This window comes from Salvelinus alpinus, chromosome 7, assembly GCF_045679555.1.
Source record: "Salvelinus alpinus chromosome 7, SLU_Salpinus.1, whole genome shotgun sequence".
Taxonomy (NCBI): domain Eukaryota; kingdom Metazoa; phylum Chordata; class Actinopteri; order Salmoniformes; family Salmonidae; genus Salvelinus; species Salvelinus alpinus.
Genome location: NC_092092.1, coordinates 19138063 through 19164604, shown reverse-complemented (window position 1 = coordinate 19164604; position 26542 = coordinate 19138063). Strand labels below are relative to the sequence as shown.

Genomic DNA, 26542 nt, shown 5'->3' with positions numbered 1-26542 from the left:
TTATCTGATTGTTGAAATGACAAATAATTGGGCAAAAGATCAGAATTGGACTGCCTGTGTAAACACAGACTTAGAGTTTTAAATCAAACTATGTTTACTTATAAAACAGCAAACAGTCTCTTATCACATAACCATACAACGCTTCTGTTGTAGCTACACAAAACAAACACTGTGAAATATGTGTGCATCAATGAGAGAGAGAGAGAGAGAGAGAGAGAGAGAGAGAGAGAGAGAGAGAGAGAGAGAGAGAGAGAGAGAGATAGAGAGAGAGAGGAAACAATAACTTTAAAGTGGCAATCAGCAGCTGAAACAATAACAAAACTATCCCCGCCCCTGTTTTGGTAAAAAGCTGAGGGATGGGGCTGGCGAAATGTAACCACTCTCCAATTCATAGACTCATGGACACAGCTATGGATGCAAAGACTGACCATCCACGATTCTAGATTATAGTTTTAACCATGTTTTGAAGTTTGTTTGTTTGTTTACATTTACTTTGTTAACAAACATTGGAGTAAAACAAGTTCATACTTTGGGTTCTGATGGGGTACGACAGTTGAACTAAGCTCATGAGGCATGTACAAGTTATATTTTTCAATCAATGGATCAATGGATACATATCATTCATTTATAAGACCAAAAACGGATGTAATAACTGCTGATTGACGCTTTAAATGCGTCAAAAAAATGATTTACTAAAGAATATATCTCCACTACCCAATTGATTTTCTGCTTATGTGTATGTAAAAAAAAATCTTAGATTAGCTACCTACACAGAGACATGGCACTAGATCCTAGTGCTGTATTGAAATAAAGACAATATATGTACAGATTTGTTTAGTGATGGGAATGTATTGGTATGTACAAGAATACATATGTGTGGAAGGCACTGCAGGTGTGTTTGATGTTTAATGTTTGCAGAGATTATACTGTAGTTGTGATTCCACAAATTAGCATTGTGCTTAAGGACGGAAAGTGTATGGAATGTTGTAATGTTTACGATCTATTTGCATACGCAATGTACACAATGGATGCAGAATTCTTAGTTGCATTAAATGCTATTTAGCATAGAGATAGGTCTTAAAAATCACCATTGGAATTGACGGGTATTGTTATAGAATAGCCTAACTGTTGTTGCAAACCATTTATAATGTGAATTATTTTTGATGCCCCTATACACAGACCTTCCTATGACACCAGCCTCCAGATATAAATTAATATGTACCCTATCAAATATTGCATCCATTCGTGTGACTCAACCGTACCCCCAGCCAGACTAAGAGGACTGGAGGCAGAATGGATGAAGACAATCTGGATGGAGGAGACAGAGCTTACTATGTCATGTTGTTGGGAGTGTGTTTCTCCATAACAGTGGAGGAGAGTCAGTGTGATGGAAGTGAAGGTAAACCCTAGAGATATAGTGTGTATGTAGCATGCAGTACGGAACACAGGAAAGGACGGCTCATCTTTTCTGACTCTTGAGGACTCTTCTTCCATCATTAATTCATCAATGTCCCTGAATTATAAATACAAGGACAAGGACAAGTTTCCTCCTAAAATATTGCAATGTAGCCTCTGTAGCTCCATACTCATATACTCCCCTTCTCTCTCTCTTTCTCTGTCCCTCCCTCCCTCTTTCCTATTCTCTCCATCACTATCTCTTTCCCTACCCTATCCATTTCTCAATCCCTCCCTCCCTCTCACCTCGCTCCCTTCCGCTACATCCCTTATTCCTTCCTTCCTTCCCTCCCTCCCTCCTTCCCTCCTGGCAGTCCTACTCTCTCCATCCCTTTCTCTCTGCTCTGTAAGGCAGGTTAATGAGAATAATAAAATCACACTCCGTATTTCCTCTTCGCTTTGAAAAGCCTCATCAATTTACCAGGCGCCAAGATAGACTGAGGGAAGAAAGAATGAAAAGAAGAGAATGTCGAACGGAGAGAAAGGTGAAAATAAAATAAAATAAGAGAATGACGAACGGAGAGAAAGGTGAAAATAAAATACAAGAAGAGAATGACGAACGGAGAGAAAGGTAAAAAAATAAAAAATAAATTGAAAACAAGGGAACGGGGAAAATCATCCGTGGCTAAAATACCTCTGTTTCCAAGCATGCGTTTTATATCAGTCTGTTTGAATTTAGGAGCGTCATCAAGGCTGGTAATTAGAGACAACAGAGTGTGAAAAATCACTGTTGACTGCCATGTTGGGGGCTCCTCATTAATTCCAACCCCTCCCTCCCTCTCCTTCCTCTATCCCTTCATGCATCCTCTGCCTTCTCCCTCCCTCTCCTTCCTCTATCCCTCCATGCATCCTCTGCCTTCTCCCTCCCTCTCCTTCCTCTATCCCTCCATGCATCCTCTGCCTTCTCCCTCCCTCTCCTTCCTCTATCCCTCCATGCATCCTCAGCCTTCTCCCTCCCTCTCCTTCCTCTATCCCTCCATGCATCCTCTGCCTTCTCCCTCCCTCTCCTTCCTCTATCCCTCCATGCATCCTCTGCCTTCTCCCTCCCTCTCCTTCCTCTATCCCTCCATGCATCCTCAGCCTTCTCCCTCCCTCTCCTTCCTCTATCCCTCCATGCATCCTCTGCCTTCTCCCTCCCTCTCCTTCCTCTATCCCTCCATGCATCCTCAGCCTTCTCCCTCCCTCTCCTTCCTCTATCCCTCCATGCATCCTCTGCATTCTCCCTCCCTCTCCTTCCTCTATCCCTCCATGCATCCTCTGCCTTCTCCCTCCCTCTCCTTCCTCTATCCCTCCATGCATCCTCTGCCTTCTCCCTCCCTCTCCTTCCTCTATCCCTCCATGCATCCTCTGCCTTCTCCCTCCCTCTCCTTCCTCTATCCCTCCATGCATCCTCAGCTTTCTCCCTCCCTCTCCTTCCTCTATCCCTCCATGCATCCTCTGCCTTCTCCCTCCCTCTCCTTCCTCTATCCCTCCATGCATCCTCTGCCTTCTCCCTCCCTCTCCTTCCTCTATCCCTCCATGCATCCTCTGCCTTCTCCCTCCCTCTCCTTCCTCTATCCCTCCATGCATCCTCTGCCTTCTCCCTCCCCTTCTCCAGCAGTCAGTATGCTGTAGGGCAGCAGATGCAGATTCACACTGCCTGACTGAGGCCCAGAACATACACAATGCACAATCCATTATCTCACAATCCATTATCTCTGTATGCTATGCACTGGTCTGTACTGGTCTATATCATACATAATATGTATATCCAAGGTATAGGAAATTGATTGGAATCATAATGGTAATGTGATTTTTTTTCAATTGTGATATTTCACCATTAGCTGTTGGGGGAAGAAGAAGAAATATTGCACATCTTTGTCAAACTGGTCTGAAATCTTAATGTAAAACATATGACATCTATATAGCTTGTACCTAAATAGTCTACTTTATGGCACACACATTTAGATCACATACATTCAGGTCACACTTTAAACAAACAACAAAATGTAAGGCTTAATAAAACCTTCATAAACCCTTTTTAAGTTAAATTAAGGTTAAATAAAATAAAACAATCAAAAAAGGCCTATATAGGTGTAGTTTGTTTAAAGAGGGATCTACATTCATGAATAAACAACATTGTGAATACAGATACAAGAGTAACAGTAAAATAGTATTAACAAAGGAGGTAGAGTATTAAATATGAGCAGTCTTTACTTACTGGTAGTACAGTTAATCTTGATACAGTCTAGATGGGGGAGAACAGATGAGATGTCACATCATCCTTCACTGTGACAGCTGCAGACAATGTTAAAACATCCCACCCCTCTGGGGACGACACACGGACCCACGGACCACACCATGATGCTCTCTACCACGGCCCTCTCCTCCGCCACACCTGGCTCAGGTAAAAGTTGCTGGGGTGTGGTAGGAGGACCATGGCAACTACTACTTTACAGTGCCAATCAAATGAGTTAGTTATATAGTTGTTTATGTCAGTAAAGGACCTTTCACAGTGCTATATTGTGTGTGCTGAACCAGAAGGCCTTGACTGACACACCTATATCACTCAATCAAAGTTTGAATATTTAGTGTTAGTGATTTGTAGATTAAAAATGTATTTCTACAGAAAAGTAACAAAACATTATTAACCTTTTAATTAAAAATGTCCTGATAAAAGTCCCAAATAAAATGGTCTCCTTGACAGAGGAGGTGGTTATATTTTTACCTACGGGATCTGCAACAAGAGAGCATCGGAACATGGTCATGGTCGAGCTGGGCCACTTGGTAGCGATGATGGGTGGGCTAACATCTTAGACGTAGGATAGGCCATTCAAAGACACCATGCCTCAATTTGACCACTGTCCAGTAGCCTTTCTTAATTAACCAATTCAAAGGATTCATACTGAATGTCAGGCATGATGCCATTGGTGACAGAGGCTTTTCTCACAGAACACCTTCACCACTACTAGAAAGCTATTACTTGTAATGATTTCAAATTTTACCAACTACTACTACTATTATTATTATTATTATTATTATGTTGACCTACAACAACTACTACTACTACTACTATTATTATTATTATTATTATGTGGACCTACAGAAACTACTACAACAACTACTAGTACTACTACAACTACTACTACTACTACTACTATTATTAATATGTGGACCTACTACAACAACTACTACAACTACTATTATTATTATTATTATTATTATTATTATTATGATTATTATGTGGACCTACAACAACAACTACTACTACTACTATTATTATTATTATATGGACCTACAACAACTACTACTACTACTACTAATACTACTATTATTATTATATGGACCTACAACAACTACTACTACTACTACTACTACTACTACTACTACTACCATTATTATTATGTGGACCTACAACAACAACTACTACTAATACTACTACTACTACTACGACTACTACTACTACTATTACTATTAATATTATGTGGACCTACAGCAACTACTACTACTACTACTACTACTACTACTACCACTACTACTACTACTACTACTACTACTACTAGCACTATTATATGGACCTACAACAACTACTACTACTATTATTATTATTATTATTATTATGTGGACCTACAGAAACTACTACTACAACAACTACTACTACTACTACAACTAGCACTATTATATGGACCTACAACAACTACTACTACTACTACTACTGATACGACTACTACTACTACTATTATTATTATTATTATGTGGACCAACAACAACAACTACTATTATTATTATTATTATTATTATTATTATTATTATTATTATTATTATTATTATTATTATTATTATTATTATTATTATGTGGACCAACAACAACAACTATTATTATTATTATTATTATTATTATTATTATTATTATTATTATTATGTGGACCTACAGCAACTACTAATAATACTACTACTATTATTATTATTATTATTATTATGTGGACCTACAACAACTACTACTACTACTACTACTACTACTACTACTATTATTAATAGTATGTGGACCTACAACAACTACTACTACTACTACTACTACTATTATTATTATTATTATTATGATTATTATGTGGACCTACAACAACTACTACTACTACTACTACTACTACAACTACTACTACTACTATATGGACCTACAACTAATACTTGTACTAGCTACTACTACTAGTATACTAATACTGCTACTATTTCTAAACAACTACATATTGTTGCTGCTATCCAGCCTCTCTCTTTCTCTGACTATATACAGTGAGTCGGTGTTGTGCTGTGAGAAGAGAGAGCTGACCGGATCCAGACCCAGACATTCTACCCATGTGGCCCTGCCAGTCGTGTGTCGTCAACCACAGCAGAAAAGTGGTCGCAAACAGCCAAAGACCAACGCCAGCCAGCCCGCACAGGAAATGCTCTGCTTTTCAAAGAAAGGGGGAAGTGAGGGAGGAGAGGGGAGAGAAAGAAGACAGAGGGAGGAGGGAGACCTAGCGATCTAAGGGCAAGTGAAACCAAGCAAAGAAAGTATTAAAATCTGTCCAAAAGAAATCAAAAAAGAAAATGTAAACAAAAACATCTTGGCTGTCATCATCAGATCAGATTTCAGAAGACATCTATGGTAACCGAGGCAATGTGGGTTGTCAGCCCTGTAACCGTGGTGATGTGGGTTGTCAGCCTCCTGTCAGTGTGAGGCGCTGTCGCCCTGGGTGTCACGGCAAAAGGCTTCCCTGTGGTCGACAGACAGACAGAAAGTTCTGCCAATCCCATGCCCTCTCCTTTGCATGCACCGCTAAACGCCTCTGTTTAGAGAGCCCATTTCTGTTTAACCGGCGGAAAGGAGAAATAGATGGCTATCATTTCCCACAGCCATGCCCAGGTTGGGAGATATCTAACATTTCCAGAGGCGGATTCTCTCCGTTGCTCCATGAGAAGAGCAAATAGACACACACGCACACGCACACGCACACACACACACACACACACACACACACACACACACACACACACACACACACACACACACACACACTATCTATAGCACGCTGAGAACTGGGCGCAGAGACAAAAGGCAAAGAGTATTATACAGCAATAAATATTAATATCAGAAGTTATATCTGTCGATTGTTTGTTTTTGCACTTTCATCACTCTATGAGCTACGCTCAGCCTCACATAAACAGCCGACTGGAGCCTTGTCCTAGGCAGGTAGCCCAGCTTGTGAAGAGCGTTGGGCCAGTAACCAAAACGTCACTGGTTCGTATCGCCAAGCTGACTAGGGTGAAACTACTGCCGATGTGCCCTTGAGCAATGCACTTAACCGTTATTGCTCATGCAAGTCGCTCTGGATAAGATTGTCTGCTAAATGACTAAAATGTAAATGAGCTCTGGGGAAGGCTCGGTCAGTCAACAGTCTGACCTTGTTCTCTTTTTTAACTATTTTTATGACCCTGTCTTTTTTTACCGATTGTTGTGCACTTTTTATTTGTATTCATCTACTTATTGTCTATTGATTAGCTTTCTATTAATTAGCTTTGGTACTGTCCACATGACAAATACACTTTGATTTGATTTGTCAGTGATGTTTATAAGACTACTGAGACAGTAGAGGGACCATAGAGACATGTAATACAATAGAGTGGGTGATGTCAAAGACCTGCGCAGCTCTAGAATGTGCTGATAATGGCAGCCATTTTGGTCAGGTCTATTTATTTATATGGGAAGGACACTACTAGATATTAGACACCACTCTTACCACTGTTACAGAGCACAGACCTCAGACCTGTGAGTGTAGAATGCTGAGGGCTTTTCTCCACCAGGAGCTAAAAACTCTAAGTAAAGTAAGTATAGTCAGAGGGGACCTCAACGGGGCAGAGAAGGTACCAGTAATTAGGTTCCATATAAAACAGTGGCCAGAGCCAGCCAATATGGATAATAACAGGTATGGGGCTGACAGTATATTTGGCTTTTGGTGCTAATGGGAAGTATGGCTTATATTTGGCTAACGGTCTAGGCTATAGCAACGCCAAGGTCATAGGTTAAATTCCCACCAGGATCACATAGACATACTAACAATGTATGCTCTCACTGCACAGTCACTTGGGGGTAGGGGTGGGGGTGGGGTAGGGTGGGGTAGAGGTGGGGTAGGACAGAGAGCATTCCCTGCTGGGCAAAAACGACAGCGTGCTCATTTGGCAGTGAGCGGAGAGCCGCAGACTCTGGCCACTGAAGGGTTCTATACCATCCCCTTCTATTCAACATAATATACAGCATATCATATATATCATCAGCATATCCATAGCTAAGATGATAGAGAGTGAGTGTAACATAGATGTAAGATAGAGAAAATGTTTGTCTGTTTTCAGGATGACGAGGTTGCTAAATGTTATATCAAGTTTGTGAGTCATGAACCTATGTGAGTCATGAACCTATGTGAGTCATGAACCTATGTGAGTCATGAACCTATCTGAGTCATGAACCTATGTGAGTCATGAACCTATGTGAGTCATCTTCAGCTATGTGTCTGTTGTGGTCATATCATAGGCTATGTGCACCATGTGAGTTTTGTTGTGACTGTGTGGCGTGTGGCTACACCGTGTGGCGTTACCTAGGTTGACCGTCAGGCGGACGCGGCCGGTCTCCAGCTCCAGGCGCAGCGTGTCGGCACTGTCACGTGACGTTGTGGCCATCAGCACGCCATATGCCCGTTGAGAACGGAACCGTAGCGACACGTCTTCCGCTTCTGTGTGCATCACCACCGGCAACTGGATCTTCATGAACTTACTGCCGTCATAACTCAGGATGGTCGCATCTGGGAGGAGGAACGGAGAGGGGGAGGGGGGGAAAGATGGCAGGAGAGCAAGGGGAGGTGAGGAGAGAGGGGGATGGGAAATGGAGGAGAGTAAAGGGGAGGAGAGAGGGTGATGGGGAGGAGAGCGGGGGAGAGGAGAGAGGGGGATGGGAAATGGAGGAGAGTAGGGGGGAGGAGAGGAGAGAGGGTGATGGGGAGGAGAGCGGGGGGAGAGGAAAGAGGGAGATGGGAAGGAGGGGAGAGTAGGGGGAGGAGAGCAGGGGGAGGAGAGGAGAGAGGGATGCAGATGAGAGCAAGGGGAAGAGGAGGAGAGGAGGAGAAGAAAGAGGGAGGAGAGTAGTGGGAGAGGAGAGATAGCGAGAAGAGCAATAAATAAATATATTGTTGAGATATGAACATTTGCTATGTTATAAAATCTAAGTAAAGTAAGTCAGCTATCAATTCTACTTGAAAATAAACAGACTATTAACACAACATGGGTTATGTTTGTTGCTGCTTATACCAAGGGCCTTGGATCAAGAGCTCTCAGGCACAGTCCCAGATTCCCACCAACCAGTATATATTCATGTGTTTCGAAGTCCATGCTCATCCACCACATGTATTTGAAGGTGACAAGACCTTGACTGAATACATAAACAGTCTCAAAACCTCAAAGGCTCTTCAGACTGAAGAGATCCTCCTGGACCCATTTGGAGACACGGTTAGACAGCCTTACAGGATTTTGCAGTCAGAGCAAAACCACCACACCACCACTCTAATGGTCAATCAACCTTGAGACAAAAATGAAGATGGGGTATAAAGACAGGGAAATGACTATGTCTTGGGCTCAAGGATTTCAAATGAATTCAAATAGTATTTGAACACAGGCAGCTGTTTCCTCTACACACTAAAAACAAATGGTTCTATATAGTGCCAAATAAGGGTTATTTGACTTGTAACCACAGCAGAACCCTTTTTGAGGCTATACAGTATGGAACCTTTTTTTGAAGGTTCTATATTGACCCATGCTCATAAGGTTCTAAATGGAACCTGTATAGTGTTATAAATAACAGATTACTAAGGTTCTATAATGAACCATAAAAAAAAGCTATATTTAGCACCCAAAAAGCATTCTGCTATGGTTACAACCCTTTTTGGAGCTATATTGAAGGATTTTTTGATGGTTCTTCGTAAAACCTTTGTGGAGAATGGTTCTATAAAGAACATAGCCACGGGAAGTATTTTTTTAAACAAATATTATAAGAAAAATAACTGATTTACAAATATATATAATAATAATAATATCACAAAAATAGTGCACTGGGCCTTTTACTAGTATTAGCGGACAGATATATAGACGTCTTTAGCACGAGCCCCAAAAAGCTTCAGCATCTCTACTTTGGCATTTTTTTTTAAATATAATTAAGAATAGAATCTTGCAGGATTCAATAGCTGGAATTGTAAGAGTTGTTGCCCTGTCCCTTTCTCTGCCATTGTCATTCGAATGCAATCCAGAAACAACAAAACCCAGTACTCAATAATTTACATCAAAAGGTGCAAAGATATGGACAAAGACACTATACAAATGAAATATTTGTTTTGCTCAAATAACATGGAAAACAACCACTATTTGTGCAGTATTCATTTAACATCCTTACACACCACTTAATGTAAATGCACATTACTGTACTGTACCTAGGCTGGTCATCTAGGTTTGTACCTGTAGACTTTCCATCACCATGAAGAAAAACAATGCACAATACAGTAATTGAGAACATTGAGACATCAAGTGGTTTGTGATGATGTAACGGTCCTGACCTGTTTTATGTTGTTTTTGTATGTGTTTAGGTCAGGGCATGTGTTTTGGGTGGGCAGTCTATGTTATCTGTTTCTATGTTGGTTGTGGTTGCCTAGTATGGCTCTTAATTAGAGGCAGGTGTTTTGCGTTGTCCTCTAATTAAGAGTCATATTTAGGTAGGGTGTTCTCACTGTTTGTTTGTGGGGGTCTGTCTCCTGTGTCGTTGAATGTATGTACCATACGGGACTGTTTGGCTGTTCGTTTATTTTGATGTCGTCTGTTTCCTGTCCGTGAGTTTACGTTTATTTATGTAAGTTTATGTTCAGGTTTCGTCTACTTCGTTTTCTTGTTTTGTATTTTTGAAAGTGTTTTGTTTTTCCGTGTTGCCATCATCGTCGTTTCAAATAAAAGATGGCTTATTTCCCAAATGCTGCATTTTGGTCTGATGATCCTTCTCTCCTCTCCTCGTCCGAGGATGAGGAGGGAGACAGCCGTTACAGAATCACCCACCACGCTAAGACCAAGCGGCAAGGGAATGCTCAACAGAGCAACAAGGACTCCTGGACTTGGGAGGAGGTCCTGGATGGTAGAGGACCTTGGGCTCAGCCAGGGGAATATCGCCGTCCCAAGGAGGAGTTGGAAGCAGCGAAGGCTGAGAGGCGCTGGTATGAGGAGGCAGCGCGGTGACGCGGTTGGGAGCCCGTGAGTCAGACCCAAAAATTTCTTGGGGGGGGGCACACGAGGAGTGTGGCAAAGCCGGGTAGGATACCCGAGCCAACTCCCCGTGCTTACCGTGGAGGTAGAAGGCGTCGTACTGGTAAGACACCGTGTTATGCGGTAAAGCGCACGGTGTCCCCAGTACGCGTGCTTAGCCCAGTGCGGGCTATTCCACCTTGCCGCACTGGGAGGGCTAAGTTGGGCATCGAGCCGAGTGCCATGAAGCCGGCCCAACGTATCTGGTCTCCAGTACGTCTCCTCGGGCCGGCGTACATGGCACCAGCCTTACAGGTGGTGTCCCCGGTTCGCCTGCATAGCCCAGTGCGGGCTATTCCACCTCGCCAGCGCAGCCAGTGCCTAGACCACGCACCAGGCTGTCTCTCCTTCTCCTCCCTACAGAGCCGTCCTGCCATGACCAGCCAGAGCTGTCCTGCCATGATCAGCCAGAGCCGTCCTGCCATGACCAGCCAGAGCCGTCCTGCCATGACCAGCCAGAGCCGTCCTGCCATGACCAGCCAGAGCCGTCCTGCCATGACCAGCCAGAGCCGTCCTGCCATGACCAGCCAGAGCCGTCCTGCCATGACCTGCCAGAGCCGTCCTGCCATGACCTGCCAGAGCCGTCCTGCCATGACCTGCCAGAGCCGTCCTGCCATGACCTGCCAGAGCCGTCCGCCGAGCCGAGGGACCTGCCAGAGCCGTCCAGCCAGGACCTGCCAGAGCCGTCCAGCCAGGACCTGCCAGAGCCGTCCAGCCAGGACCTGCCAGAGCCGTCCAGCCAGGACCTGCCAGAGCCGTCCAGCCAGGACCTGCCAGAGCCGTCCAGCCAGGACCTGCCAGAGTCCCTCAGCCAGGACCTGCCAGAGTCCCTCAGCCAGGACCTGCCAGAGTCCCTCAGCCAGGACCTGCCAGAGTCCCTCAGCCAGGACCTGCCAGAGTCCCTCAGCCAGGACCTGCCAGAGTCCCTCAGCCAGGACCTGCCAGAGTCCCTCAGCCAGGACCTGCCAGAGTCCCTCAGCCAGGACCTGCCAGAGTCCCTCAGCCAGGACCTGCCAAAGTCCCTCAGCCAGGATCTGCCAGAGTCCCTCAGCCAGGATCTGCCAGAGTCCCTCAGCCGGGACCTGCCCCTTGTCCCGGTGCTGCCCCTTGTCCCGGTGCTGCCCCTTGTCCCGGTGCTGCCCCTTGTCCCGGTGCTGCCCCTTGTCCCGGTGCTGCCCCTTGTCTCGGTGCTGCCCCTTGTCTCGGTGCTGCCCCTTGTCTCGGTGCTGCCCCTTGTCCCGGTGCTGCCCCTTCTCCCGGTGCTGGCCGTTCATTTAGGGGATGTTTGTTTTAGGGTGGTCATTGGGAGGGGAAGACAGAAGCGGGGAGTGACTATGGTGGTGTGGGGACAGCGTCCAGAGCCGGAGCCACCACCGTGGTCAACTGCCCACCCAGACCCTCCCCTGGACTTTGTGCTGGTGCGCCCGGCGTTCGCACCTTGAGGGGGGGGTTCTGTAACGGTCCTGACCTGTTTTATGTTGTTTTTGTATGTGTTTAGGTCAGGGCATGTGTTTTGGGTGGGCAGTCTATGTTATCTGTTTCTATGTTGGTTGTGGTTGCCTAGTATGGCTCTTAATTAGAGGCAGGTGTTTTGCGTTCTCCTCTAATTAAGAGTCATATTTAGGTAGGGTGTTCTCACTGTTTGTTTGTGGGGGTCTGTCTCCTGTGTCGTTGAATGTATGTACCATACGGGACTGTTTGGCTGTTCGTTTATTTTGATGTCGTCTGTTTCCTGTCCGTGAGTTTACGTTTATTTATGTAAGTTTATGTTCAGGTTTCGTCTACTTCGTTTTCTTGTTTTGTATTTTTGAAAGTGTTTTGTTTTTCCGTGTTGCCATCATCGTCGTTTCAAATAAAAGATGGCTTATTTCCCAAATGCTGCATTTTGGTCTGATGATCCTTCTCTCCTCTCCTCGTCCGAGGATGAGGACGGAGACAGCCGTTACAGATGATGTGTTGTGATGATGTGGCTCAGTTGGTAGAGCATTGTTCTTGCAATGCTAGAGTTGTGGGTTTGATTCCCACAGGGAAGAAGTATATACCTGTATGCACTCACTGCTGTAAGTTGCTGTGGATAAGAGCGTCTACTTCAATGGAAAAGGAATGAATCGACCGTTTCAGTTTTCACATAGAAATAAGTTGCATTTGCAAAGTATTTCAAGGAACTGGAAAACAAATATCAAGCAAGTATTTTTATATTCCACAAGTATTATCAGATAAACTGTTTTGTACAGGTAATTATCAGACTCAAGTTACAAATGCTGGTAAACACTCCAATACATTTAGTTAAAAAAATATCCCAAAAGTAGTGCACTGGGCCTTTACTAGTCCAGTATTAGAGGACCGATATAGAGGTCTTCAGAGCAGGCAATTTGATTTATTCTGAATCAAGTGTGCTAGCTCTGGAACGACTGGGGGTCCATCATGAGAGAACTGAGAACTTCTGGCTTAGTCAACCGTTCTCAAGGCCATACGTGAGTCTTTCACAAGACACCATCAATGGCTATAGTCAAATATAACATGTAATAGCGTCACACAACAGATTAGATCAACTGGAACGACACTATCAGTCATGGTTGCACAAAAAGACCTGTACAGAAACCACACCCCAACATATTTGAATGAGCCGCTGCCCCTACCTTTGAATAATTAATAGAGAGGAAAGAACCCCTTTTTGAATTGCAAAGAACCATTGAAGGGCTCAAAGGGTTATATGGGTTTGTATGGTTCCACATAGTACCATCAACCTTCCCAACGAAACCCTTGAGGAACTCTCCTTTTTTAGTGTACAACGATGCTGGGCAGATTGTTTAACACTGAGGGAAGAGGGTGTAACAGCATTCCCAGTAACCAAACAAACTAGAACCCAATAACAAAACCATTAGTGCCTCAGAAAGACAGAGAGGGAGAGGTAAGGGATGAGAGGAGATAACAGGATGCCAATGTTACACACACACACACACACACACACACACACACACAACCTCACCACAGGTTCGTCGTCAAACACACCTCATGTCACATCCATCCCCCATGGGATGACTCCGCCGCTCCGACACAATCCCTCACCCAAATCCAATTTCTCCCTCCTCTCCTCCCCCTCGCCACCTCCCATCCTGGGGTACGCTTCAGGTGACAGGGACAGTGTGACAAATGAGGGCTCGCCGCTAAACTGTCTGTCTCCCGCCTGGCTGCTAAAGCAAAGTGTGTGTGTGTCTATGTGTGCGTGTGTGCATGGTGCATGCGTGCTTAATTTGTAGAACCGTGGTTCCGTTGGTAACGTTTGATAACTGGCCCAAAAGGCCCCCAAAAATTGTCAAAGACTCCAGTCACCCAAGTCATAGACTGTTCTCTCTGCTACAGCACGGCAAGCGGTACCAGAGCGCCAAGTCTAGGACCAAAAGGCTCCTTTACAGCTTCAACCCCCAAAACTGCTGAACAATTAATCAAATAGCCTCCCAAACTATTTACATTGACACCCGCCCCCCTTTGTTTTTACACTGCTGCCACTCGCGGTTTATTAGCTATGCGTAAGTAAGTAAGTAAGCTCTTCACCTGTTGCATTCGGCGCATGTGACAAATAAAATCAGATTTGATTTGATTTAAAAAATATAATACACCTACCTTCTAACGGTTGGAGCTATTAGCGACTATAACCCATCCCTGAAAGATAAGACTCTCAGGAACACGTACGTGTTTCCATCTACAACACACCCAAGCTGAGAAGGACTAGTTAGAAGGGAGAGTGATGCATTTGCACAGAATCACTCTGGGAAATGAATTGATTCTCACAAAAGATCATACAAAGTTATTGCTCAATGATTATCATCATCCCTGATGTTTTTCTGAACTTTCCAATCCCTTTCTGATGCATTTAAATTACTCAAAAGAATATACTTCATTCAAATTTGGTATTAGCCTACCTGATTTGAGATAATGGAAATAATGCCCGATTCATCAAATTATGTTTTACACATTTGTTTCTGATACCCCCAAGTCCTAAAATAGAAAATGACATAGCTTGATGGTCCATGTTAATAGTAAGCTATCCTAAATATCATGTGTGAATCCATTTGATATCATGAATGAATCAATTTGACTTTGTGACCTCAGAAATATTAGTGACAACCTCTGACATAGAGGGTATAAATGGGATAAAGATTGGGTATTATTACTGCTAGAAATGACCCATTACAACATGAACGCTGTTTGGATGGGCTAGTAAGTAAAATTAGGCAGTGTGTGGAAGTCTGCAAGGGCATATCATGCAGGTCTACTTTCCAATGGGATTGTTTATTATACTTAAATCGCAAATCTGATATTCTCTCCTTTTCGCACCACTTTACTAAATTGTCCTGATTCCCCTTTCTTGAAGTTAGACGCTATCTCTCACCTCAGCCAAAAAGATAGTCCTTTATCCTCTTCACCATGGTAACGATCTATCTCGCATTCACTTTGAGTCACTCCAGGAAGGTACAGAGAGAGAGAGAGATAAATAAAGAGGGGCAAGAGAAAGAGAAGGGAGAGAGAAGAGAGAGAGCGAGGCAGAAGGGAGAGAGAAGACAGAGAGAGAACGAGAGAGAGATAGAAAGAGGGGAGAGAGAAAGAGAAGAAAGAGAGAGAGAGAATGAGAGAGAGAGCAAGAGGGGAGAGAGAACGATAAGGGAGAGAGAGAGGGAGAGAAAGAAGGGATAGAGGAGAGAGAGAGAGAGAGAGAGAGAGAGAGAGAGAGAGAGAGAGAGAGAGAGAGAGAGAGAGAGAGAGAGAGAGAGAGAGAGAGAGAGAGAGAGAGAGAGAGAGAGAGAGAGAGAGAGAGAGAGAGCAGAAGTTTCTGCAGTCACTCATCTCTGTCTGCTCACATCTCCTCTCTATCAGATGTCTCTCTACATGGTACATGGTACCAGGTACAGGCCCTAACCATGTTTAAGTCAACATCCATTTTCCTTCCTCACTCACACTTTTTTCCCTCATATGTCTTATTGGATTAGCTGTCCATATGACCTGTGAAATTGCCATGGCATTGCATTTATATTCATACATCTGTGGTACATTCTATTGAACTAGACCTGAATGAATATATCCTACTGTACATGTGACCATAATGACCACAGGTATTCTCCTTTTCCTCTCTGTCTACGGCAAGCCACAGACAACAATCCAAATGATTAATGTGATGTTTACTTGTGTCGAGAATGCCTATGAGTTCTTTCACAATTACAGAGAATTGTAGAGTTACACAATGGTGCTCTGTATTCTAATACTGGGCCGTTGTCAGCCCTAGCTAGATAAAAACAAGTAATCACAATCTGAGTGAAATCAAAATCTGAATAAATTCATAAACATTGCATCTCATCCAGGGATTCGTCCCAAATGGCACCTTATTCCTTATACAGTGCACTAGTGTTGATAGGTGCTGGTCAAAAGTAGTGCACTAAATAGGGTGCCATTTGGGACACGGGATAGGACTCTGTCGTCTCTGTTGAGATGCGTATAACAGGCTGTCAGGCAGCTAGCAGCGTAAATAAGAAATTCTGAGAACGATGTGGAAATATGAAATCTGACATGTGAGAGCATCATTATCAAATGCAAAGTGGGCACCTGTCAAACATCCATTGTTGGAGCAGCACTCACTTCATTTTTAATGCCACACAACCATGTGTAATATCAAAATAAAGCAGGGGGATTGAAGCTGAAACGGAGCAAGTAGCGACCAAATCACTGTCTGCTTTAAGACAAGCAGAACCTGTTAAGGGGAGGAGAGGAAGAGGTGTGGAGGACAATATGGTAAGCATCTATTCTCGCCATTTTGTAAGTGTGTGTGTGTGTGTGTGTGTGTGTGTGTGTGTGTGTGTGTGTGTGTGTGTGTGTGTGTGTGTGTGTGTGTGTGTGTGTGTGTGTGTGTGTGTGTGTGTGTGTGTGTGTGTGTGTGTGTGTGTGTGTGTGTGTGTGTGACACCTCACGCTCTCTTGAGGAGGACGCAACAACATCTAGCTAGGGGACAGACTGCTTTAGAGAAACAAATTAGGCAGTAATCTTAACAAGGGGGACATGGTTGAGGTACCTCTCCACCATCTCCTCTCTCTCTTCCCTCTCTCTCATTTTCTCACCCTCTCTCCCTGCCCCCCCCCCCCCCCCCATCTCTCTCCCTTCCTCCCTTGAGTGGAGGTTTGCAAGAGGGTGAGCCAAGTTGTCACCCGCATGTCAAAGCCACACCTATAGCACCACCAGGCCTGATCCACCCAATCCAATTCAACTATCGCCGAATTACAGTCGCCAAGGGGCTTTGGAGAAATGTATGTTCAACATTCATAACAAACAGCAAGAATTGGACCACAGGCATCATTCATTATTCAGCCTGCTTATGTCTCCAGTCTTTCTCCAGACCCCTGTCTCTGAATATCTTATGTCTCCAGTCTTTCTCCAGACCCCTGTCTCTGAATATCTTATGTCTCCAGTCTTTCTCCAGACCCCTTTCTCTGAATATCGTATGTCTTTCTCCAGACCCCTGTCTCTGAATATCTTATGTCTCCAGTCTTTCTCCAGACCCCCGTCTCTGAATATCTTATGTCTCCAGTCTTTCTCCAGACCCCTGTCTCTGAATATCGTATGTCTCCAGTCTTTCTCCAGACCCCTGTCTCTGAATATCTTATGTCTCCAGTCTTTCTCCAGACCCCTGTCTCTGAATATCGTATGTCTCCAGTCTTTCTCCAGACCCCTTTCTCTGAATATCGTATGTCTTTCTCCAGACCCCTGTCTCTGAATATCTTATGTCTCCAGCAGTAGCGGTGCATGGGTAAAATCACTGGGGATGCCAAGCCCCCCCCCCCCCCACCGCTACCGTGATATATAGGCCTAAAGGCCGAGACAATAAGGAAACACAGTGGCAGAATAAATTCAACCACACCTGTTTTATCACAAAACCGGTTAGCAACCTCTGTCCAGTGAAGTCCACAAAGCTTATTAATGTACAGTAACAGACAGTTACATGACATACAGCATGGTCAAGCAAGTTAATGTTTCTGACATTTTCAGACCACTAAACAACTATTGATTTAGAACCACACAGAGTTACCACAAGTCACAAAGAAAACAGGAGCTGCCTCCACTATTCCAGCACCATTTCAACTTCAACATTTCAACATCATCAAATCACCTCGGCTTTGTCTACAGTGACAACTAAAAGATACCAAAAACAAGTTAGTCCAATCAACTTAAGCTAAATATGATTTGACTGTCCATGGTTGCTGTGTACGTCTGAGTGTGTATGTCTGTGCGCGTTCGTGCAAGTAGAAAAACATGTTGAATCACCCTACTTGCAGAGAAACGCCAATTCCATCCTCCTCTCCTTCATGTCCTAGGTTACCTGGCTAAAATGCTTGCTCACTTGCCTAACTTCCATTCATGGGCAACGTTAGCTAGTTAACATTAGCCTTCTAAATCTAGCTACATATTGAACTTCCATCCTCTCAGGCCAAGGGCACAACAATGTATGAATTAATGGTTGGATCAGAATTATCGTTATAATCATTGGCCAGTACGGAGAATTAAGTAAAAGCTCAAGTCCAAATCCATATCTCTATCCGTAGCTAATTTAGGAAAGGGCCAATTTTAATTAGCTGGCTAGCTAGCCACCAGAGGACAACAACACAAGGAGATGAAACAATTCAAATTGTTCTGTCAATGACGTATGCTCTCAATGGGATTTGATAGGAGAGACACCAAATCCAAGCTGGTTTCCCTTTACATTTTTTTTTGGTGCGCCAGGACCATTCACAGTTTAGCTCGCTCAGTTTAGCTCAACTCTGATTGGCTATTATTTTATACATTTTTTGTCAAGGGATTCCAGCCATGCTTGCTGGCTTCCCTTGCTTTCAATGCTACGGGCGACAACAATTTCATAGTCGTTTGGACCAGACAACATCAGATAGATGGCCAACACGCAGAGACATAGAGGGGGGCTGTTTTACTCGCTCAGATGCTTTCTCCTGTGAGATACATTCAGCCTCTTGCAAATTGAAGGAAAATTATGAAACAAAGAGACGAAAAATTAATACATGTTATTTATTTATTTTAAATGGGGGGGGGGGGGGGGGGTCAATTGTTTTAGGAAGCCTGGCTTCCTTTGGCATCCATGAATACACGCCACTGGTCTCCATTCTCCAGTGTTTCTCCAGACCCCTGTCCTGTCTCTGAATGTCTTATGTCTCCATTCTCCAGTGTTTCTCCAGATCCCTGTCTCTGAATATATTATGTCTCCATTCTCCAGTGTTTCTCCAGACCCCTGTCTCGGAGTGTCTTATGTCTCCATTCTCCAGTGTTTCTCCAGACCCCTGTCCTGTCTCTGAATGTCTTATGTCTCCATTCTCCAGTGTTTCTCCAGACCCCTGTCTCGGAGTGTCTTATGTCTCCATTCTCCAGTGTTTCTCCAGACCCCTGTCTCGGAGTGTCTTATGTCTCCATTCTCCAGTGTTTCTCCAGACCCCTGTCTCTGAATATCTTATGTCTCCATTCTCCAGTGTTTCTCCAGACCCCTGTCTCTGAATATCTTATGTCTCCATTCTCCAGTGTTTCTCCAGACCCCTGTCTCTGAATAGCTTATGTCTCCATTCTCCAGAGTTTCTCCAGACCCCTGTCCTGTCTCTGAATGTCTTATGTCTCCATTCTCCAGTGTTTCTCCAGATCCCTGTCCTGTCTCTGAATGTCTTATGTCTCCATTCTCCAGTGTTTCTCCAGACCCCTGTCTCTGAATATCTTATGTCTCCATTTTCCAGTGTTTCTCCAGACCCCTGTCTCTGAATATCTTATGTCTCCATTCTCCAGTGCTTCTCCAGACCACTCAGACTGAATATCTTAGTGTACACTACTGAGGAAGGAGGAAGTAGACAGACTGGCTGGTAAATTTAGAGAAGATAGAAACAACTTGCCAACTTGGTGGAAAGATTGACAGAGAGAGGAGGAGAGAGAGAGCGAGAGAGAGAGAGGGGAGAGAGAGGGGGGGAGAGATAGAGATATGCTGGTTCATTGGATTTTTTAAATCTATCATTATCAACAGATTGATGGAAACATGGAGAGACATGGAGAATATTGCCAGTTCCAAGGCCAGAGAGGTGGCTATTATCCTGGGCCAAAATCTAATGTGCCCCCCCCCCCCCCCCTGCCTGGAGCTGAGTCTGTAAAACAGCTTTATCTGAGCCCTGCTGCCTGTAAAAGACCACTGTCAGGATATGGCACTGTCAAGTCCACTCACTGTAGAGGAGACTACACTACACTGTCCAATCAACCACACACACAGACACACACACACCTTTTAGGAAAATGTTTTAATGAAGCAGACATCAATTTTATCTTTCCCGGCCTGTACGCATCCTAAATGTCCTCCTGAACTCATCCGAAATGTCCTCCTGAACACATCCTAAATGTACTCCTAAATAATTTCCTCCTGAACACATCATGCATGTCCTCTTGAACACATCATAAATGTCCTCCTGAATGCATCCTAAATGTCCTCCTGAACACATCCTAAATGTACTCCTGAACACATCATACATGTCCTCCTGAACACATCCTAAATGTCCTCCTAAATAATTTCTAAATGTCCTCCTGAACACATCCTGAATGTACTCCTGAACACATCCTACATGTCCTCCTGAACGCATCCTAAATGTCCTCCTGAACACATCCAAAATGTACTCCTGAACACATCCTAAATGTCCTCCTGAACACATCCTAAATGTCCTCCTGAACACATCCTAAATGTCCTCCTGAACACATCCTAAATGTCCTCCTACACATCCTAAATGTCCTACTGAACACATCCTAAATGTCCCACTTAACACATCATACATGTCCTCCTGAATCCATCCTAAATGTCCTCCTGAAAACATCCTAAATGTCCTCCTGAACACATCCTAAATGTCCTCCTGAACACATCCTAAATGTCCTCCTGAACACATCCTAAATGTCCTCCTGAATGCATCCTAAATGTCCTCCTGAAAACATCCTAAATGTCCTCCTGAACACATCCTAAATGTCCATCTGAATGCATCCTTTATGTCCTCCTGAACACATCCTAAATGCCCTCCTGAACACATTCTAAATGTCCTCCTGAACACATCCTAAATGTCCTCCTGAACACATCATAAATGTCCTCCTGAATGCATCCTAAATATCCTCCTGAACACATCCTAAATGTCCTCCTGAACGCATCCTAAATGTCCTCCTGAAAACATCCTAAATGTCCTCCTGAACACATCCTAAATGTCCTCCTGAACACATCCTAAATGTCCTCCTGAATGCATCCTAAATGTCCTCCTGAAAACATCCTAAATGTCCTCCTGAACACATCCTAAATGTCCTCCTGAACACATCCTAAATGTACTCCTGAAAACATCCTAAATGTCCTCCTGAACATATCCTAAATGTCCTCCTGAATGCATCCTAAATGTCCTCCTGAACACATCCTAAATGTCCTCCTGAATGCATCCTAAATGCCCTCCCCCTCATTGCTTCTCTCTCTAAACCATCCAGTTTCAGTTGGTAATTAGATATTGTCTTAAATATTGTTGTAGCAGAGAGAGAGCGGAGGGTGGAGGTGGGTGCCCAGATGGTAGGGAAGGGGCAGACTGTGTCTGTGTGCATGTGTGTGTTTGTGTGTGTCTGTATGTGTACCCATATGGTAGGCAAGGTGCAGTGCAGTACAGGCACATCTCATGGTGAATGACAGACTGGGTGGTGAATGCAGTGTGTGTGTCTTCTGCTATTCAAAGCGGGTCTCGTTGCGGCATCGCTCTTTGCTCGTTTTCCTTCCTCTTCTTCTCCCTCCTTTTCCTCTGCCTCTTTTCCCTTGTGTGTGTGTGTGTGTGTGTGTGTGTGTGTGTGTGTGTGTGTGTGTGTGTGTGTGTGTGTGTGTGTGTGTGTGTGTGTGTGTGTGTGTGTGTGTGTGTGTGTGTGTGTGTGTGTGTGTGTGTGTGCGTGTGCGTGTGTGTGTGTGCATTGCTCCTCCTCCCACACCATATGCAGTAGCTGTATTTAGCCACCGGGTGGTATGGTACACCATGCATGGAGATGTGAAGGCTAATTCTTCTGACAGCTCTTTCTGCCTGCTAGCTGCACACTGATACACACATGCACAAACACACACACACACACACGCACGCACGCACGCACAAACACACACACACACACACACACACACACACACACACACACACACACACACACACACACACACACACACACACACACACACACACACACACACACACACACACACACACACACACACATACAGACACATATACAGACACATATACAGACACATATACCCACGTACGCACAAACATACATCATATGATGTTGGTGGGACGGGCTCATAGTAATGGCTGGAACGGAATTGATGGAATTGTATCAAACTCAAACATTTCTTTAACTGCCTTTAGTAAGTAAAGAATCCCTTTGAAAACAGTCTATGTGGCATCGATATGAGTCAGAAACAGTTATTCTAAAACACCAGTCTCAACGTCAACAGTGAAGAGGCGACTCCGGGATGCTGGCCTTCTAGGCAAAGTTCCAGTGTCTGTGTTATTTTGCCCATCTTAATCTTTTCTTTTTATTGGCCAGTCTGAGATATGGCTTTTTCAGCATCCCGGAGTCGCCTCTTCACTGTTGAAGTTGAGACTGGTGTTTTGCAGGTATTATTTAATGAAGCTGCCAGTTGAGGACTTGTGAGGCGCCTGTTTCTCAAACTAGACACTCTAATGTAAATGTCCTCTTGCTCAGTTGTGCACCGGGGCCTCCCACTCCTCATTCTATTCTGGTTAGAGCCAGTTTGCGCTTGTCTGTGAAGGGAGTAGTACACATCGTTGTACGAGATCTTCAGTTTCTTGGCAATTTCTCACATGGAATAGCCTTCATTTCTCAGAACAGGAATAGACTGACGAGTTTTAGAAGAAAGGTCTTTGTTTCTGGCCATTTTGAGCCTGTAATCGAGCCTACAAATGCTGATGCTCCAGATACTCAACTAGTCAAAAGAAGGACAGTTTTATTGCTTCTTTAATCAGAACAACAGTTTTCAGCTGTGCTAACACAATTGCAGAAGGGTTTTCTCATAATCAATTATCCATTTAAAATTATAAACTTGGAGTAGCTAACACAACGTGCCATTGGAACACAGGAGTGATGGTTGATTGTAATGGGTCTCTGTACGTCTACTGTATGTAGATATGCCATTAACAAATCTGCCGATTCCAGCTACAATAGTCATTTACAACATTAACAATGTCTACACTATATTTCTGATCAATTTGATGTTATTTTAATGGACAAAACTGTGCTTTAAAAAAAAAAAACAAGGACATTTCTAAGTGACCCCAAACTTTTGAACGGTAGTGTATATATATTTATATTTTCTTTATTTCATTATTATTTTTATGTACAATTACGTAAGGAAAAATTATGTAAAAACTGAAATATAAAACCTTAACTGCCTTGATCAAGGCACACTTTTTCTGAGATAATTGATTGCTGATGTGCCTCCTGGCATTTGTGCTGTACACAGGTGTTGCTCCTCATGCCTGATTGCATTCACACACGTTGTGCCATTGTGCCATTGTGTGTATTTGTATGCTCTGATGAAGGTCTGGCGACCGAGAGATCAGCCTAATTAAATAAAAAATGGTGCACTGATCCTGAAGGTGCAGAAATTCCTTTTCATTTCAGTGTTACTCCTTATCTCCTTCACATCAGCAACGGTCGGGTGTACAACAGATCCTTTCAAAATTCCATGTGTTTGATGCCATTCCATTTACTCCATCCCAGCCATTATTATGAGCTGTCCTCCCCTCAGCAGCCTCCTGTGTCACACACACACAAACACAGGCTCCAGTCTACAATCTGGAGACATCAAAACAGCTGGCAGTGTGCCAGGTTGGATCCTCCGTTCTGTCTGTCTGCACCACGGCTCCTACTCTCTAGCTAGACAGCTCTAACCGCCGACGCCAGTCACACACATGGCATAACACCAGAGATTGAGAGGGGGAGAGCAGGAGGGAGAGAGGAAAAAAGGGTGTGAAGAGAGGGCAACAGAAAGAGAAGAAGGGGCCATATGAAGAGAGAAAAAGCTGAGGTGAAACACCAGACCAAATATATTTATAACTAACCCAAGATAGATCATCTGTGTAATTTTCAATGGGAGCAAAATAAGCATAGTGGGCAGAACATGCAAGGAGGTGGGCAGAGCCAAGCAACGAGCTAGCGAGATTCTATTTGCGCGTCCTAGCATTTATTTGCATATTTCCGTTAGGGAACAACTTCTCTGTGAAGTGTGCTTGAGCAATACCTAAATTCACCCTTACACTCCTTCTAAACAACACAGTATTTAGAGACTTTGGCAAAGGGTCTACAACATGTGTAACAGATGTAGTTTTGGGGGCAGAAAACTGTATTGAGATCGGCTTTTCTTCAATGAGAAAATCATCAGAATGTCGGCCAGGTTCCAGAATGTCGGCCCGGTTCCAGAATGTCGGCCCGGTTCCAGAATGTCGGCCCGGTTCCAGAATGTCGGTCCGGTTCCAGAATGTCGGCCCGGTTCCAGAATGTCGGCCCGGTTCCAGAATGTCGGCCCGGTTCCAGAATGTCGGTCCGGTTCCAGAATGTCGGTCCGGTTCCAGAATGTCGGCCCGGTTCCAGAATGTCGGTCCGGTTCCAGAATGTCGGCCCGGTTCCAGAATGTCGGTCCGGTTCCAGAATGTCGGCCCGGTTCCAGAATGTCGGTCCGGTTCCAGAATGTCGGTCCGGTTCCAGAATGTCGGTCCGGTTCCAGAATGTCGGCCCGGTTCCAGAATGTCGGCCCGGTTCCAGAATGTCGGCCCGGTTCCAGAATGTCGGCCCAGTTCCAGAATGTCGGTCCAGTTCCAGAATGTCGGTCCAGTTCCAGAATGTCGGCCCAGTTCCAGAATGTCGGTCCAGTTCCAGAATGTCGGCCCAGTTCCAGAATGTCGGTCCAGTTCCAGAATGTCGGTCCAGTTCCAGAATGTCGGCCCAGTTCCAGAATGTCGGTCCAGTTCCAGAATGTTCCATCTCGCTGCATCTTCTCCCACTGCCAGCCACTGGGCTTTCTCTACTCATCATATTTTGTGGGGAGTGAAAATGCCAACCGGATGCTTCAGATTTACACATCCGGTGAAACATCTGGCTCCTTGTTCTATCTGTGACCAGACTGAAGTGTAATCAGGGTTCAACATACACTGTAATGGAAAACTGTAATTTATATGGACACTTTAGGTATTATCAAGAGTAAAAAAAAAATCTAAAATGTTTAATTGCAGCATACTGTAAATGATGGTGCATTGTGGGAACATTACTGTATTGCGAATGGTACTGTAATTCCACCCCACAGAATACAGTACCGTACCATATCTTTAGAGCGCCAAAAACCTTTTGACCACTAGTGGGTGCATGGTATTGTTGTTATAGCATATTTTGAGGCATGCCTTGTAGACGGCTATATTTGGTGCACCCGTGAGTCAGAATGCTGTACAAATTTAACTGTTAGATGCTTATAGAGCCCATTCAATTTAAACTGTATAGGGGACAGATTGGAGGGGCAGCAAGTATTGAACCTTAAATGGTTGCGCATTTTGCTATGTCCTTTTGGTTGTTGCCCTGTAGTCACTGCCAGTTTGGAAGCCTTTGTTAAAGCCTCTAGAAGTGCAAGTGATATCTAACACCAAATATTAATTCATATGCTCTAATGTGTAAACCTAGCAGTAAACCTGCTTGCACAAATCGCTTGTAATTACTGTAAAATACTGTGAAATACAAGCCCCACCCCTCAATGAATTTCATTCATTCAATAATTTAGATTACAGTAGCATTTACTTTTTTACAGTATAATAAAGTCCAATGTACAGTATTGTACTTTGTGTCATTAAATGGTATTTGCTTTGATACCGTATTTATATTACAGTAGCTGTACTGTAATATGAAAAACAGAATTGTACTTGACACCGAGCTGCCTGTAAGCTACTGTTAAATTCACAGTAACCCCTTTACAGTGTACAGGTTTTCCATTAAGTCAATACAAAAGAGTACATATGAATACATATGAATCCAAGTGGGCTCACCTCTTTATCTTCATAACGTGGAAATGACTTGCATCCCTTATGCCCATATTCTCTCTCCCTTAATTCAATTCAATTTAAGGGCTTTATTGGCATGGGAAACATATGTTAACATTGCCAAAGCAAAGTGAAGTAGATAATAAACAAAAGTGAAATAAACAATAAAAATGAAGAGTAAACATTACACTCACAGAAGGTACAAAAGAATAAAGACATTTCAAATGTAATATTATGTATATATACAGTGTTGTAACGATGTGCAAATGGTTAAAGTACAAAAGAGGAAATTAATTAACATAAATATGTGTTGTATTTACAATGGTGTTTGTTCTTCACTGGTTGCCCTTTTCTTGTGCAAACAGGTCACAAATCTTGCTGCTGTGATTGCACACTGTGGTTTTTCACCCAGTAGATATGGGAGTTTATCAAAATTGTTTTTTATTTTTTTTATTCTTTGTGGATCTGTGTAATCTGAGGGAAATATGTGTCTCTAATATGGTTATACATTTGGCAGGAGGTTAGGAAGTGCAGCTCAGTTTCCACCTCACTTTGTGGGCAGTGTGCACATAGTCTGTCTTCTCTTGAGAGCCAGGTCTGCCTACGGTGGCCTTTCTCAATAGCAAGAC

At 43.8% G+C, this 26542-nt stretch overlaps 1 protein-coding gene across 22 annotated transcripts in view; it reads right to left on the bottom strand.

Annotated features, from left to right (window-relative positions):
* The window catches only part of LOC139580539 (neurexin-1a-like), a 605221-nt gene that overhangs the window by 330024 nt on the left and 248655 nt on the right, over positions 1-26542 (bottom strand). For 15 of the 22 annotated variants that reach the window (XM_071409319.1, XM_071409321.1, XM_071409331.1 and 12 more), the window contains 2 exons: positions 8064-8267; positions 3656-3682 (listed from right to left, as the gene is read on the bottom strand). In XM_071409319.1, the coding sequence (XP_071265420.1) occupies positions 3656-3682; positions 8064-8267 (231 nt within the window). The remainder of the gene's footprint in view (positions 1-3655; positions 3683-8063; positions 8268-26542) is intronic. The other 7 variants (XM_071409324.1, XM_071409333.1, XM_071409335.1 and 4 more) reach the window with 1 other exon arrangement.